Source organism: Coregonus lavaretus (genome assembly GCF_964263955.1).
Source record: "Coregonus lavaretus genome assembly, chromosome: 29".
In the NCBI taxonomy this organism is placed as follows: domain Eukaryota; kingdom Metazoa; phylum Chordata; class Actinopteri; order Salmoniformes; family Salmonidae; genus Coregonus; species Coregonus lavaretus.
In genome coordinates, this window is record NC_140016.1 from 20,634,615 (window position 1) to 20,649,882 (window position 15,268).

Consider the following 15,268-nt stretch of genomic DNA (forward strand, 5'->3'; position numbering starts at 1 on the left):
ACCATCTGACTTCTGCATGGATTATTTTGTATCCGGTGACGAAAACATGGGGAAAAAGTGTTGGACTATTGAAACACATGGAACTAAAGACATTGTTCTAAGCATTGGAGAATCACATGGATTAACTTACAAAAACATAGATATAAAAGTACTCCTATTCATAAAAGTCGGCTCTAGGTCTGTCGTTTCTGGTTATGAGGCTTTGTCAGACACAAGATTTGGAACATATTGGGGAAACAATGAAGCAAATATTTTTTTTGCAGTTCAGAAGGCAGATGACGACCATAGCACTGAAGTCATGTTGAGCTATTACTACAAGCTTTATGGAAAAAATGGTGATGACGTGTTCTATTTGGGACCTCAAAAAAGCTATGTGGAGGGGTGTGGCGGCAAAGACACTTTCATAATTCCTGTCTATGGAGGAAACACGATTATTAATAACTATGATCCTTTAAAATCAACAGATGTCCTACTCCTCGGCGTTAACTACAGTCAGATTTCTGTCAGTAAGTCAGGAAATGATATTGTTTTAAGATATCTTGGTAACCATAACATTAGGATTATAAACTGGTTTTTGGGGGACGAATATCGCCACATGAACATGATGTCAGAGGACGGAGTCCTGTTTGACATCTCCACCACAGTGATTTCCTCTGTCCAACTGATTGCCAGAGGTATCAATAGGATGTCTAAAACTCACGGCCAGACAGTGAATGCATCCGAACCACTTCTCCTTAGCGTTACTAATATCATGGGGTCTCCTTACAATGACATACTAACAGGAAATAGACAGAAGAATCTGATTGATGGTGGAGGGGGTCAGGACCACGTGAGGGGAGAAGAAGGAGAGGACATATATATGGTTTATGAGAAAAAACAGTCAAAGATATTAATCGAAAATCACTCCAATGACAATGAAACAGACCTACTGGTGATAGAGGCAAACCTTCATGAATTCAAAGCTAAAGTGGATGGAAACCATCTCAAACTGATCCCTTTTGCAGATCAAAGCTCTGATGTGACTTTAATGAACTGGTTCCGTTCAGAAGCGGATAGGCACTTGCTTGTTATCACAAAGGATCTGGTCACCTTCAGCATCTCTGAGAACAAGGCTGCCTGTGCGCAGATTGACTCCTTTAAGAGCAAATGCCTCATAAGTCAGAATATAGATTACAGAAAGTCCACAGCTGCCCTACATGTGGATCTGCAGGAGGATGAGGCTTTCCAAAGTGTCACAGAGGTGCGAGGCTCAGACTTCAATGACATCATCAAAGGGAACGTACAACGCAACACAATAGTACCAGGGCGAGGAACAGACTTTCTTCAGGGGCGAGGAGGGGAGGACTGGTATGTTGTAACTCCAGGTCAAGGATTGAAAACCATTGAGAACCTCTCACCCGATCTGGCTACTGATGTACTTTTCCTGAAAGAAAAATATGATTTCATCAATTGTAAATGTGATGGACCAGACATTTATCTCTCCATAAATGGCTCAGAGGAAGTCCTATTGAAGGGCTGGTTTCACTCAAGGAACTCTCAACACCTCCAAATCCAATCAGCTGATGGAATAACATTTAAACTGGAGTCCAATGCCAGCAGTTGCGATGGCTCCTTAAAGTTGCCTCAGTCTGTGGATTTCCGAAATAGGGTGACTGGAGAAATCATGAAGATGAATAACATCGACTTTGCCTCAGTGGTGGAAATGTATGGCTCATCTGGTTTCGACATCATGGAAGGAAACAACAAAAATAACATGCTGGATCCCTTTACTGGAGGTGGTAGCATGGCGGGAGGAGATGGGGAAGACACCTACGTAGTGAAAACTGGATATGGAACCAACGTCATGATTGAAAACTTTGCAGAGGATGAAAGAATGGATACTGTGTTGTTTGAGATGGATTTCCTCGGTGGTGGTCATCTCACAGTTCAGTCTGACAAGCATGATGTACTTGTGAGCACAGGTACACAGGGACATAAAATTCAGGTCAGAGTGCTCAACTATAATTCAGGGCAACAACACCAACACCTTAGCTTCCAGAGCTCTGATGGAGTGCATTTTTGGGTGAGATCTCCAGTTGGAAACAAAACTCGTGGCTTTCAAAAGCCTTGGATTGAAGCTTACAAAGTGACAATGAAAGGAAAACTGGGAGACTGCCGAATAGATCTGAGTTCTCAATCAAATTTATCATTTGTTCACACTGTGCAGGGTTGTCCCCATGACTCTAATTACATGACAGGTAATGAGCAGGAGAACGTACTCTTCGGTGGCATCAAGGATGATGCACTGGATGGAGGGGCAGGCCATGACACCTTGCTGGGGGGTCAAGGCAATGACATCCTGATTGGGAACATAGGAGATGACACTCTTTATGGAGAGGAAGGGAATGACACCATGATGGGTGGCTCAGGCTCTGATACCTTCGTTCCCGGACCAGGGGCTGATCTAGTGGACGGGGGCCCAGGGAGAGACACTGTGCTGTACCAGGGGGATCATGAGAAGGGTGAGGGCGTTTACGTCAACCTGCTGAGCGGAGAATGCCGTCAGGCAGATGCTGAGGGAGACGTGTTGAAGGATGTTGAGAATGTGATTGGCACTATCTACTCAGATATCTTGGTGTCTGGCTATGAACCTGCCCTACTCAAAGGCTCTGATGGCAACGACATTCTAGTGTCTCTTGTGGGAGGAGATTACTTGATTGGAGGAGAAGGAAGTGACATTTACATGATGGTTTCCCACCATGGCTCAGTGATCATAGACAACTGTGCCGCAGATAATGCCACGGACATTGTGTACCTGCGCTCTCTGTCTGAGAAGTCTGTTGACTGTTCACATCTACTTGACGGAGTGTTTCTGACATTTTATGGACTAGGCGACACAACTGTTGACATAGAGCTGCGAAACTGGGTCAACTTCAGCCATGAGTGTGGCCATCTTATGCTGGTCCTCAATGAAGGTGAAATATCTGTAGATAAACTCATGCAGGAGTGTGAGTCGAGACATAACATGCAAAAGGTCGTGGCAACTGTTACATTAATCCTTCTACTTCTCGTTTTACATGGTATTATTTTGGTAATAGCTTTGGTTCTTAGAAAGAGGAAGGGGGGACAGAGAGGGAAACGCAGTGATAGAGCTGCAGAAATGGGGAAAGACACAATAGAAGTGCGAGAAGAGGACGCACCTCTACAGGGTTTAACTTCTCAGAAGTAGAGGAAGAAGTGGAAGAGGGGAAGGAAACTCTGAATGAGAACGATAGAAATTCAGTAACCCAGGACAGGACCTCAGACGATGTAGAGGAGACAAGTGAGTGAACGACGCCCTCATAATAAGTTTGGAGACCGAAAACAGGGGGAGGAAAAGATATAACCACATGACATAAAGTACTAACAAACCCCTCCACTTAATATCAAACAATGTAACCTGACTGCTGGTTTTTATGTTAATCTCTTACTAAATACAGCTATGTATACCTAACTACAGTATCAGAACTAATCACTGTTCATAAATAATCACTTCTTGTTATTATAACCTTATACTATACAAAAATAGCTACTCTGTCTGGAAATGCTGAAATTGACGAATATCATGTTTAAATCAATGGAATGTTAATAAAATGCAAAGCTCAATATTTTTTTGACTTATTTCTACCCTATTATACATCTATGCTTGAACTTACCAGTTTCCTTTCAGCACTGATGTGGCATGTGTTGAACTGAACAGCAGATGACAGTATTGTATAGCCTAGTGATTTCTAAAAAGGATGTGACTCACACAGAGCCTTTAGAAAATAGAACCCAATCATCCTAGGGATCCAGTTGTGGCCAAGGTAACTTTTCAAGTCAGTCCACCATACTACAGCATGTATTAATTATTTATGAATCATGTGAGTATCCTGGCCTGTGGTCACGGAATTAACTCTGAGCTGTTTCTTTTTGTGCTTGCATCTTATTTAGTAGCCTAATGCTAAATAGGAATATAAGGCCTACAGTATAGACCAGGGTTCTTCAATTCCGGTCCTGGAGGGCCGAAACACTTCTGTTTTTTATTTCTACCTGGTAGTTAATTGCACTCACCTGGTGTCCCAGGTCTGAATTAGCCCCTGATTAGAAGGAGAGGATGAAAAACAGAGGTGTTTCGGCCCTCCAGGACCGGAATTGAAGAACCCTGGTATAGACTATTACATACAGGTAATGCTGGGGTAATAATAGTAAAATATACTAAAAAAACGTGTAGATTGCAATGACCATTCATGAAAATAGACTGGAGTTACATAGCTCCTGTACAGTGGACACACACCGCATTCACTCATTATGATTTCTGTATCAATGTATCAAGCTTTGGTCCTCTGTAGCTCAGCTGGTAGAGCACGGCGCTTGTAACGCCAAGGTAGTGGGTTCGATCCCCGGGACCACCCATACACAAAAATGTATGCACGCATGACTGTAAGTCGCTTTGGATAAAAGCGTCTGCTAAATGGCATATTAAAGCTTAAAAATATGGTAACAACCATAGAATTAGAATACTAGAATGGACATTAACCTTCTCACAATGGGATAAATGTCAGCCATTTTGGTCAGGGAGTTGGTCAACCATGGTTTGCCAGTGCTGTGATAAGCTTGTGTGAAATAATGAATTTGAAGACTTTATCTGCACTGTGTGTTTGTTAGATAGCCAGCCAGTTTTAGAGGAATGATTCCATACATTGTTTTCAAATTAACTGCCAAAATGCCAACACTCCATTCAAACAATGCAGTCAAATCACAGCCATACACTGGCTGAAATCAACTGATGATAGGGCTTAGACAAGTTGTAAATGCAACAAGTACTGATATTGTATCATATAATAGCACTCATAACTTTTCAAGAAAACTAAAATGTTGACATTTATGGTCTGTTTACATATATTTTAAAAGCTATTTATACAGAAAATGTATATAAAACCCGTATAAACTGTATTTATAATAATATGACAATATTTTAGGTTGACAATTATTCTATTACAACAGTGGTCACCAACCGGTCGATCACCAACCGGTCAATCTCCAAGGCATTCCTAGTTGATCACCAAACATTTCTGCAAAAAACCCAACGATAAAGCCTTGCATTCCTATTTTCTTTTATTCGTTTCGCGCTGTTGGCAGTAGGTGCACTTGATTCAGCAGCCCTAGCGCCGGAAAGGCAAAGTGTTCCCATTTTGAACCATTTCATGTGTCTGAAGGAAGAACTCCACCTACCCAGCAGGCCCAGAGAACAAATCGATTGCACCTATAGGCCTACCGCTGGCCAATCAGATAGCTCAGATCACAGTGTCTGAACAGTTTCCTCGAACCATAAACTGTAAAAAGAAGCCTTGAACGCACAGCAAAATTGACACAGTGAGATTTCAAAACTTTTAAAACCATGACGAGAGAGACTCAACGAATACAGCAAAGAGCTGCTGTTTTTATGTGTAAGTTCATGTTTAAGTTGTTATTCAGCACTGTCAGCACTTTGTTCAACACCTTTATAAGCCATAAAATGCGCGTTCTCCCTACTTCCACACGCTACAACCAGCACTGCAGCTGCAATCAATTAGTATAGCAAAATATTAGCGGCTTGTCTTTTTTAATATTGAGGAATATTTCACTTTCTCTGGTCATGCGAGTAACAACATAGATTGGTGCATGAGACAGAAATAATGCAGTGCAACATGAGTTTCGCCATCAGCTGGAAGACTGTGTCCCCTTTTCTCAGCGGAGGGAAGGAGGGCGGAGGGACGGTGAGGCGGGTGAGAGGCAGCCTCACTGCTGCTCCCTCCCTCCCCTCCGACTGACCATCAGATGCAGGCCATCAGTCCAGTAAAAAAATAAGAAGCAAATTATTATGCTCACTTAGCTGTGCCTCAAGTAATACAACAAATTATCTATTACCAGTGTGATCATATAACTACCTACATTTAAAAAATATAATTTCAAAATGTTCTGAGAAGAACAACATTGGCAGGGAAATTCAAGCATAGCCAATATGCAGAGATAATGTATTGGGCCTATAGCCTACTGTACAAACCTCATTGATACAGAACTGTTTTTAATTGATTCATGTTTTTTAAGCCATTTTTGAAACAAAGCTGAGCGGAAGATCTCGGCTTGCATTTTGACTCAGAAAGTGATCTTGACTCAAAAGGTTGGTGACCACTGCATTACACAATTTCTGATACAGCACATGCCTTACTTCTCCTTTCTTGCATAAGTAAAATCAGGATTATGCCTCTACTGCCATTCATTCCAATTACACTGGTTTCGATTCATCCCTGACCAATATGGCTGCCATTTTGACCCCATTACGGAACTTTGAGGGTTCATGACATAGCCCCTCTAATAATGTAATAGGATCTCTATGGTAACAACATTACCCTCTAATAATTTAATATGATCTCTATGGTAACAACATTACTGGGCGTCTGTTGCTGACTACAGTTGCAGTTTCTTTTACACCTGCTATGTTAGGTTAGTTGCAGACAGGCTCACAAAATAATATGTGGTCTCTGATTGGTTTTTGTCACAGTCAATCACCTAAAGTTAACGCCCCATTTCCTCAATACTATCCTATTGCACCATTGATAACGTGAAGGGGAATATATTGTTTTTTTTCTAGCCGGCGCGCCCACACTATAAAGGCCCGCGTCTCTCAGCGCGAGAGCTGAGGAAGTTTATACTTTTCTTCCAGGCTGGTGGAGCCTGAGCAAGTACTGGAATTGCCATTTTCCGACGTACCATCAAGAAAACATTTGCTCAGGTCCGTATTTATTTTGTTCTAGTCAAATGGATGCTAGACAAGCGTTTATAGGAAGCGCTATATGATGCTCTGCCTTGCTCGTTGTTAGTTACAGTGCAGGAACAAAGTGTTTTCGATAGCGTAGGCTACCTTGCTTCGTTTTAGTGCGGACCAGAGCCATACCTAAATATATGGCTCTGGTGCAGACTTTCTATTATGTGTCTAGCAGCCTACGCCATAGCCTACTCTGGGATGCGGTAGTCAGGTTAAACCTATTTATGAAGTGGCTGTTCATTCCGCCATTAACTGTTAAGTAGCCCATGTCATCTAGTGTTGCCTATCTCCTGTTTGTCCAGCTGAAGTTATCCTGCGCCGTGCATTGACTGCGTTCTCGGTAGGCGGGTGCCTGGCTTGTTATTTTAATGGTCTCTATTCTGACCAAAGGCCTTTGTTATAGTTCTGGGACGCAATTTGCCAGACACTGATACCTCTGGTTCAGTCTGGATTAATTTCCATACATTTGTTTGGAAAATCCTCTCGGAAGCTTTACGAGACAAAATGTCGAATAAAATGACATTTTTAACTCTTTACGGGTTGTCCGTGTGGTTGGTCCTTTTGCATTGAAGAATGTGATACTATGTATCCACAGGAAAGTATAATTGGGCTACATCAACTTTACAAAGCGCTGGTAGTGCGTTCAGATTTATCACGTAAAGCCTGTGCAGAACCGAAGCACGAGCTCTGCAAGTATGCATTCTTCTCGTGCATATATTTTAACCTTGTGCGCATGCTTCAGGTGACAAATCTGAAAGCACTAACAGTGCTTTGAGAAGTTGACGTAATTATACTTTCCTGTGGCTATATTCTCACATTCCTACCCAGCAAAAGGACCGACCACATGGACAACCGGTAAAGGAAAAATTTAATTTTATTGAACGTTCTGGCATGTAGGAAACTTTACTGATCAAAACGCTCATTTCTGCCCCACATAAAAATTATATGCAATTCAACGTCGGGTTTTCAGGCTAGGATGCAATTTTCTTCTGCCTTTGTCTCATGGTTTCTATTCCCACAGGGACATTTAGCTCATCTGTTGGCCTTAACATCAAGAAACTCTGCCTTACTCCACCTGTTTCCTGCAAACCCAAGTCTACCCTAAACCTCTACAATGATGCAAATTAGTAGTGACCCGGCCAGCAACAAGAACTCCCTCATCAATGTGATGCACCGCTTCATCGCTGCAACCAACAACATGGATGAGACTATCATGGTGCCCAGCCTGTTGCGGGATGTGCCCCTGGAGGAGCAGGAGAGCCAGCAGGTTGAGGTGGTGGTGAAGAACGAGCCTTCCTACCCTAACAAGCAGAGGGACATGTACGAGCACTACCTCCTCCTCAAGTCCATAAAGAACGACATGGAGTGGGGCCTGCTGAAGAGGGAGATGAGCGGTGGGGCCAGCTTCCTGGAAATGGCTGTCAAGCAAGCGGAGCAGCAGTCGATAACCAGGGGGCTCCCTGGTGACGAGAGCTCAGATCTGGAGGGCCAGTTCCACTACCACCTCAGGGGACTGTTTGGAGTCCTGTCAAAACTCACAGTGCAAGCAGACCACCTCACCAACTGCTACAAGAGGGAAATCGGAGGTGCTAACTTCATGAGATAGGGTCACATCTGCCTGAACCTGGTCTGCTTGACTCACAAACACCGTGGTGTTATGGGAGACCTCTTGCCCCTTGTGCAATCGGTGGTGGACTGACCAGAGCAACTACCTTATGATTTCTTTCAATCCTGTCTTGAGTAGTAACACTCCACCCCCTCTGTCACTTGCTTCCCAAACCTCCACTAATCATAAATGTAAACCAATCTGATTGACACTTGCACATGTTCCTGACCGTGTAAGGTCATATAGGATTCTTTAAACCTTGCGTTGTAAGTTCATCAGGGTTTGACATTTTATGCTTATTGGCCGTTTTTACAGCGTTTTTGGTGTCGGATTTGGAGTCTAGTTGAATCATGGATCTGGTAGATGAACAAACTTCCCATAGTCTTCATTTCAAGTCCAAACATTCATTTGTGGATTCACATGTATGTCAGTGGAATTGGATGTCTGTGTATGCCATGTCTTTTTAAAAGTCTCTAGAGAGGTTTGACTAGGAGTATTTAGAATGCTGGTTATTCTGGCCCTCCTTAAAATTTAAAGGACACCTTAATGTCTGGGCTTGTTTAAGCGCCTTTATTTAAAATAATAGTTTATTAATCGTATTGCTGATGATGACACGTGGTGTGCCTTGAATTATCTAAATAAAGTCCTGCTCAGATGCCCCCTACTGTCTGGTCCACATTGTTTGAATGGCAACCTACCCTTTTTTTTTTTTTTTGGAGTCAAACTATTGTAACACCACTATTAATTTCTATGTATTGTCCTTGGATATTTCAATTTTTATATTGGGCAGAAATGCAGTACAACTAAAATAATTAAACTTAACTTGTTCAAATTTGTGTGTCGTCAATGCCTTCAAACATCAAGGAGAGGTATTGCTAAGGGTCAGTGTGTGTATACCATTTTCATATCGGCCCTGGTTTATATAATTGTCTATCTAGCATAGGTTTTAATGCATGGTCTCGCTTGTACTTTCTGATGTTTCAGATTCCTGGTAGGAATGTGAGGGTGACACCTTCGACATGCTCTAACATGAGCACTGATTTATGTAAGCACTGTACAATTGCATGATTCACTTTAATTCCACTACAGGCTCCTTGTGGGTGTAAAGTAAGATTGGGTTAGTCTGGGAACTAACTTACCACTATGAAAGCGTTAAGAGCCCTGGCACTTGCCCTAGAAATTACCTTGGGGGAAAAAAAATAAAATAAATTAAGCAGTGAACATCAAGGTTGTCAGTCTTTTAGTAATATTTAGATGGGAAAATCTGATCATTTCCTGCTTGGAGTTCATAGTTTAATCCCATAAAGTGATTTCTCATGCAAATGATAGCAACATTTCTGCTGACGTGGACCAGGTTAAGGAAATTGAGCTTTACAATGGACTTACAGTGCTTTTGTATGCCATTGAGTCAAAGTATGACAGCTCTAAAGAGTTCATGAACTTTGGTTTACACTACATGACCAGAAGTATGTGGACACCTGCTCGTCAAATGTCATTCCAAAATCATGGGCATTAATATGGAGTTGGTCCCCCTTTGCTGTTATAACAGCCTCCACTGATGTTGGGTGATTAGACCTGGCTCGCAGTCAGCGTTCCAATTCAGGCCAAAGGTGTTCGATGGGGTTGAGGTTAGGGCTCTGCAGGCCAGTCAAGTTCTTCCACACGTATCTCGACAAACCATTTCTGTATGGCCCTTGCTTTGTGCACGGGGCATTATCATGCTGAAACAGGAAAGGTCCTTCCCCAAACTGTTGCCACAAAGTTGGAAGGACAGAATTGTCTAGAATGTTAATGTATGCTGTAGCGTTAAGATTTCCCTTCACTGGAACTAAGGAGGCTTAGCCCAAACCATTATTCCTCCTCCACCAAACCGTTGTTGCTCCTAGACGTTTCCACTTCACAATAACTGCACTTACAGTTGACCAGGGCAGAAATTTGAAAAACTGACTTGTTGGAAAGGTGGCATCCTATGACTGTGCCACGTTGAAAGTCACTGAGCTCTTCAGTAAGGCCATTCTAATGCCAATGTTTATCTATGGAGATTGGATGGCTGTGTGCTCGATTTTATACACCTGTCAGCAACAGGTGTGGCTAAAATAGCCGAATCCACTAATTTGAAGGGGTGTCCACACACTTTAGTGTGTGTATATATATATATAGTATATGTTTTCCTTGTTCCACAGTTAAATCAATAGCTGTATGTTTAACAAGTAGGCTACCTCATCAGCCACTATTCAGCTGGCAATTGTTCATTGTTCAACCTGCACATCACACTGTGGGCATCTAGGTTGATTGAGCAGAGAGATGTGAATAATAAGTTGCTTGCAGATATAAAGAAATGATAAATTAGCATGGCATTTACCATAAATCCACGATCATAGCGTTTTTGACCCAATAAACATTATTACTCTGTTTTATCTTTCAGGACACCATTCTCAAAGCTCTGAATCAACACCGTTTACTTTCAGAAACATCTTCTGAAAATATGGGTCAGTAAAGTAATTAACACTAAGGAGCCATTAATTGCAATTATAAAATCAACAGTTAAGATCTGTAACCATGCATGACATGCATATCAAATACAAATTATATCTATAGCGTCCTCACAAACGGCCATCTCCCAATCCCACCTCCATCACTCTCTCAACCCCTCCCCTTAGCAACAGCTCCACCAACAGCAGCCAATAGGGTAACAAAGCTTTTTTTCTCTTTCAAAGGCACAGCAGTGATTAAAACATGGCAGAGTGGAGGACGGAGAGGGACAGGAGGGGTGAAAGAGCACTGCTCCAAGGGCAGCTCTGACCAAACACAAAGCACGTTGGGGCTAGAAACATGCATGAAAGGCTCCAATTTTAGGCTATGCCTACGAGAGCACAGTTGTGTAAGGCTGGGTCCCTGACTCTCAATGTATGCTGGGAAATATCGGAACAACAAAATCGCTGTAGCAAAGTTGGTCAGTCTTTCAGCCCACTCAAGTGAACTGGGTCAACCACCAATTGTGGGACAGCTGGTCAGGCTCTTGACATGAATGGAAATTGGATTTCTACATATTACGCCCAACAACTGTTGGCTATCAGAGAGGATAAGTTGTCTGTGGGCGGGAGACACAGTTTAGCACCATTTATTTATATAATCAATGGACTGATCACTCCTGTAGAGATTATTTTTTACCATTATCTGTGGAGCATGACTGGATTAATCCATTGATCCAAACAAAATGGGGTTAATGTCTTATTCAGTCAATTCAGGAAATGAACTGAAATTAAATTAATGAATTGAAAATTACTTTAATGAATTGAAAATGATTTTTAATAGCATAAATATGTGAATCCCTTTTCCTAAATGGAATGAGGCCCCTATAGTCATGTTGCTCAGCACTGATCGTTAGGACCACCTAAATGTCTTCAGAAACTCTATACAGCGAAGGGGTGTGATCGCACTCATTGCCTCTGAGATTTGTGTATGCTTCCCATGGTCTGGTTATGATACATTTCACCATGGTCTGTCAGCAATTTGCGTTAAACGATTATGAACCGAGAGTCACGTTACATTTTTTTTTTCAATATTTCTTGTCTACCAACAAATGCAGCGACTGTTGAATCCAGTGACAGTCCAAATCTAACCAAGAGATTCATCATGATAGTGTCAGCTAAGAGTTAGGTATTTTTAGTAACAAAGCCATCTATCTATAAGTAAGCCCAAGAAAATTGACTAGATGTCCTTGATTCTCAATTCTTGATACTGGTGTCGAGGTTATGGAGATGAGTGATTCTCAAGCTCTCTCTCTCTCTGTAAAGGGGAATGGACACAGTGCAATGTGACCAAGGGGGAATTGGATGGGGGCGCGACTTCGGCGGACACGTGATAGTGTCTGTGTTCCAAGACCCCCCTGAATCTCTATGACTGGTGAATCTGCTGCCCATGCCGTGGGCCAGCGTGCGACGGCGTGATCACTGAGACGAGACTTGGCAGGGAGCGGTTCAGTTGACTGGCCCATCTCAGCCAGCTGCCCCGGCCGTGCCTCCTTTGCCCTGCTGGCAGTCGCTGACACGGTTGCTCAACTGTTTCAGCTGGAAAGTGCTAGACGTTTAAAGGCAGTGTAGCACTTATTTCTCAATGCCAGAAACGCATATACAGTGCCTTCGGAAAGTATTCAGACCCCTTGACTTTTTCCACATTTAGTTAGGTTGCAGTTTTATTCAAAAATTGATTACATTTTTTTTATTTTTTATGTTTGCTAATTTATACAAAAATGTAAACTGAAATATAACATTTACATAAGTATTCAGACCCTTTTCAAAGTAGATTTGTTTAAGACTATCAAGAAACACTCTGTGTGACCCTGATTTAGCCCACTGCATAAAAGGTTAACATGATTTTTGAATTACTACCTCATCTCTGTACCCCACACATACAATTGTCTATAAGGTTCCTCAGTCGAGCAGTACATTTCAAACAAAGATTCAACCACAAAGACCAGGGAGGTTTTCCAATGCCTCGCAAAGAAGGGCACCTATCGGTAGATGGGTAAAATAAAAAAAGTCATGCGTGCATACATTTTTTGTGTATGGGTGGTCCTCTGTAGCTCAGCTGGTAGAGCACGGCGCTTGTAACGCCAAGGTAGTGGGTTCGATCCCCGGGACCACCCATACACAAAAAATGTATGCACGCATGACTGTAAGTCGCTTTGGATAAAAGCGTCTGCTAAATGGCATATTATTATTATTATTATATTCTCTCCGGTTTTAGCTTTCCGTCTAGCTGGCTAGGTTTAGGATATTTACTAGCCCATACCAGTGCCAAACTTAGCTATGTTATTGACATATGGCAGTACATAAACAAAATGTAGCTCACTTATTTTGCCAGCTAGAAAGAAATAGCCACAAATACCTTCAGAAAGGGAGGAAGAGGACAGCTAGCTATAGCAAGCTAACGTTACCAGCTGCCTTTTCAACAAGAAGCAACTGTGATGACATTGATCCTAAGACAAATAAATAAACTTTCCCAGTGAGCAAAATCCACAATCCACCCCTCCAAAGAAACTTCTCCGAAATGCTACCAGATCCGTGATCGGATCCATGGCCGAAGTGTCGCATTTCAGTTTAGCCAGCACTCTGCAGGCTGTATTGAAAACGTTCAGAGAGCCTCAGAATGGCCATATTACCGCAATACACAGCCCCCACAAATGCCTTGAAAACATGCTCTATACAGTAACTTACTCTTTCCCATAGGACATCTATGACAGCATCAGCTGTTAGCTAGATGGCAGACATGTTTACATTTGGTTAGTGTTATCAGTGTTATTTAGATGGAAGACGTGAGCTAAATACGTTATAGTGGTCCTCTGTAGCTCAGCTGGTAGAGCACGGCGCTTGTAACGCCAGGGTAGTGGGTTCGAACCCCGGGACCACCCATACACAAAAATGTATGCACGCATGACTGTAAGTCGCTTTGGATAAAAGCGTCTGCTAAATGGCATATTATTATAGGTAGCTAACACTAGCATAGAGGTAGCAAGCTAGAGCTTTGACTTTCAATTACCTGGTTGACTTCCATGCTCACTGAAGCCCATGATAATGCTCGGTCTCTGCTGATGCTGCTGACTGTTTGAAATGCTTAGAAGCCACATTGATGGTAGGGACAGCATCCACTTTGAGAAGCAACTTCTTGCAGAAGCACTCCTTCCATTGTTAATAGCCATGGAAGTTATCAGGGATGAAATGTGCCCCGCACATTGAAGAGTAGACGCCCAATTCGTCCGCCTCATTCTCACAAATGTACTCCACTTTTTACAAAGTATTTCATTCATCGTGTGACGCTGACCGCAGGGCGTTGTTTTTTTTTTTCCGAAGTTAGAGCTGATTTGGAGAAAACCCTCAAACGCAAATTTTCAAACAATATTATAATATTATAACAATTGCTTTAAGAGTTTGTAATTTGGGAACGTTTTCCTGGGGTGCTTTAAGTTACTATTACAGTGCCTTCGGCAAGTATTCAGACCCCTTGACTTTTTCCAAATGTTATTACGTTACAGCCTTGCTTCACCATTCCTACGGTGAAGCATGGCGGTGGCAGAATCATGCTGTGGGGATGTTTTTCAGTGGCAGGGACTGGGAGACTAGTCAGGATCGAGGCAAAGATGAACGGAGCAAAGTACAGAGAGATCCTTGATGAAAACCTGCTCCAGAGCTCTCAGGACCTCAGACTGTGGCGATGGTTCACCTTCCAACAGGACAACAACCCTAAGCACACAGCCAAGACAACGCAGGAGTGGCTTCGGGACAAGTCTCTGAATGTCCTTGAGTGGCCCAGCCAGAGCCCGGACTTAAACCTGATCGAACAATCTCTGGAGAGACCTGAAAATAGCTTTGCAGCAACGCTCCCCATCCAACCTGACAGAGCTTGAGAAGATCTGCAGAGAAGAATGGGAGAAACTCCCGAAATACAGGTGTGCCAAGCTTGTAGCGTCATACCCAAGAAGACTCTAGGCTGTAATCGCTGCCAAAGGTGCGTCAACAAAGTATACAGCTCACACACAAGGTTATGGGCTTAAAAAAAGAAGACACCTGTACCATGTCAGATATAGAGTTGAAATGTATTCAATGTTGAGTTTGCATCCCAATATTACACTTTATATACATCACAGAAGACTGAAATATAACAAAACCGTTTGACATAGAAACACCGGATCATGTTTATTAATTATGAAATTATGAAAAATATGAATAACATTCCACCCATGAGGCCACTAGGTCATTTGACTGCAGGAAAGGGCTACACACTATTATTGCACACAGTGAGTCCATGCACGTTATTATGTGACTTGTTAAGCAAATTTTGACTCCTAAACTTATTTA

At 42.4% G+C, this 15,268-nt stretch overlaps 1 protein-coding gene across 1 annotated transcript; it reads left to right on the forward strand.

The window, feature by feature from the left end:
• The first annotated feature begins 6,601 nt into the window (after positions 1-6,601).
• LOC311104659 (mid1-interacting protein 1-like) lies at positions 6,602-9,243 on the forward strand. Its single transcript, XM_084146529.1, has 2 exons — positions 6,602-6,772; positions 7,827-9,243. Exon 2 carries the CDS (start codon positions 7,920-7,922, stop codon positions 8,409-8,411), a length of 492 nt encoding a protein of 163 aa, XP_084002655.1. The 5' UTR covers positions 6,602-6,772; positions 7,827-7,919; the 3' UTR covers positions 8,412-9,243.
• The last annotated feature ends 6,025 nt before the right edge of the window (positions 9,244-15,268 follow it).

What these genes read in the sequence shown, in the direction of transcription:
- LOC311104659 (XM_084146529.1), top strand. Translation starts at nt 7,920, where the DNA reads ATGATGCAAATTAGTAGTGACCCGGCCAGCAACAAGAACTCCCTCATC.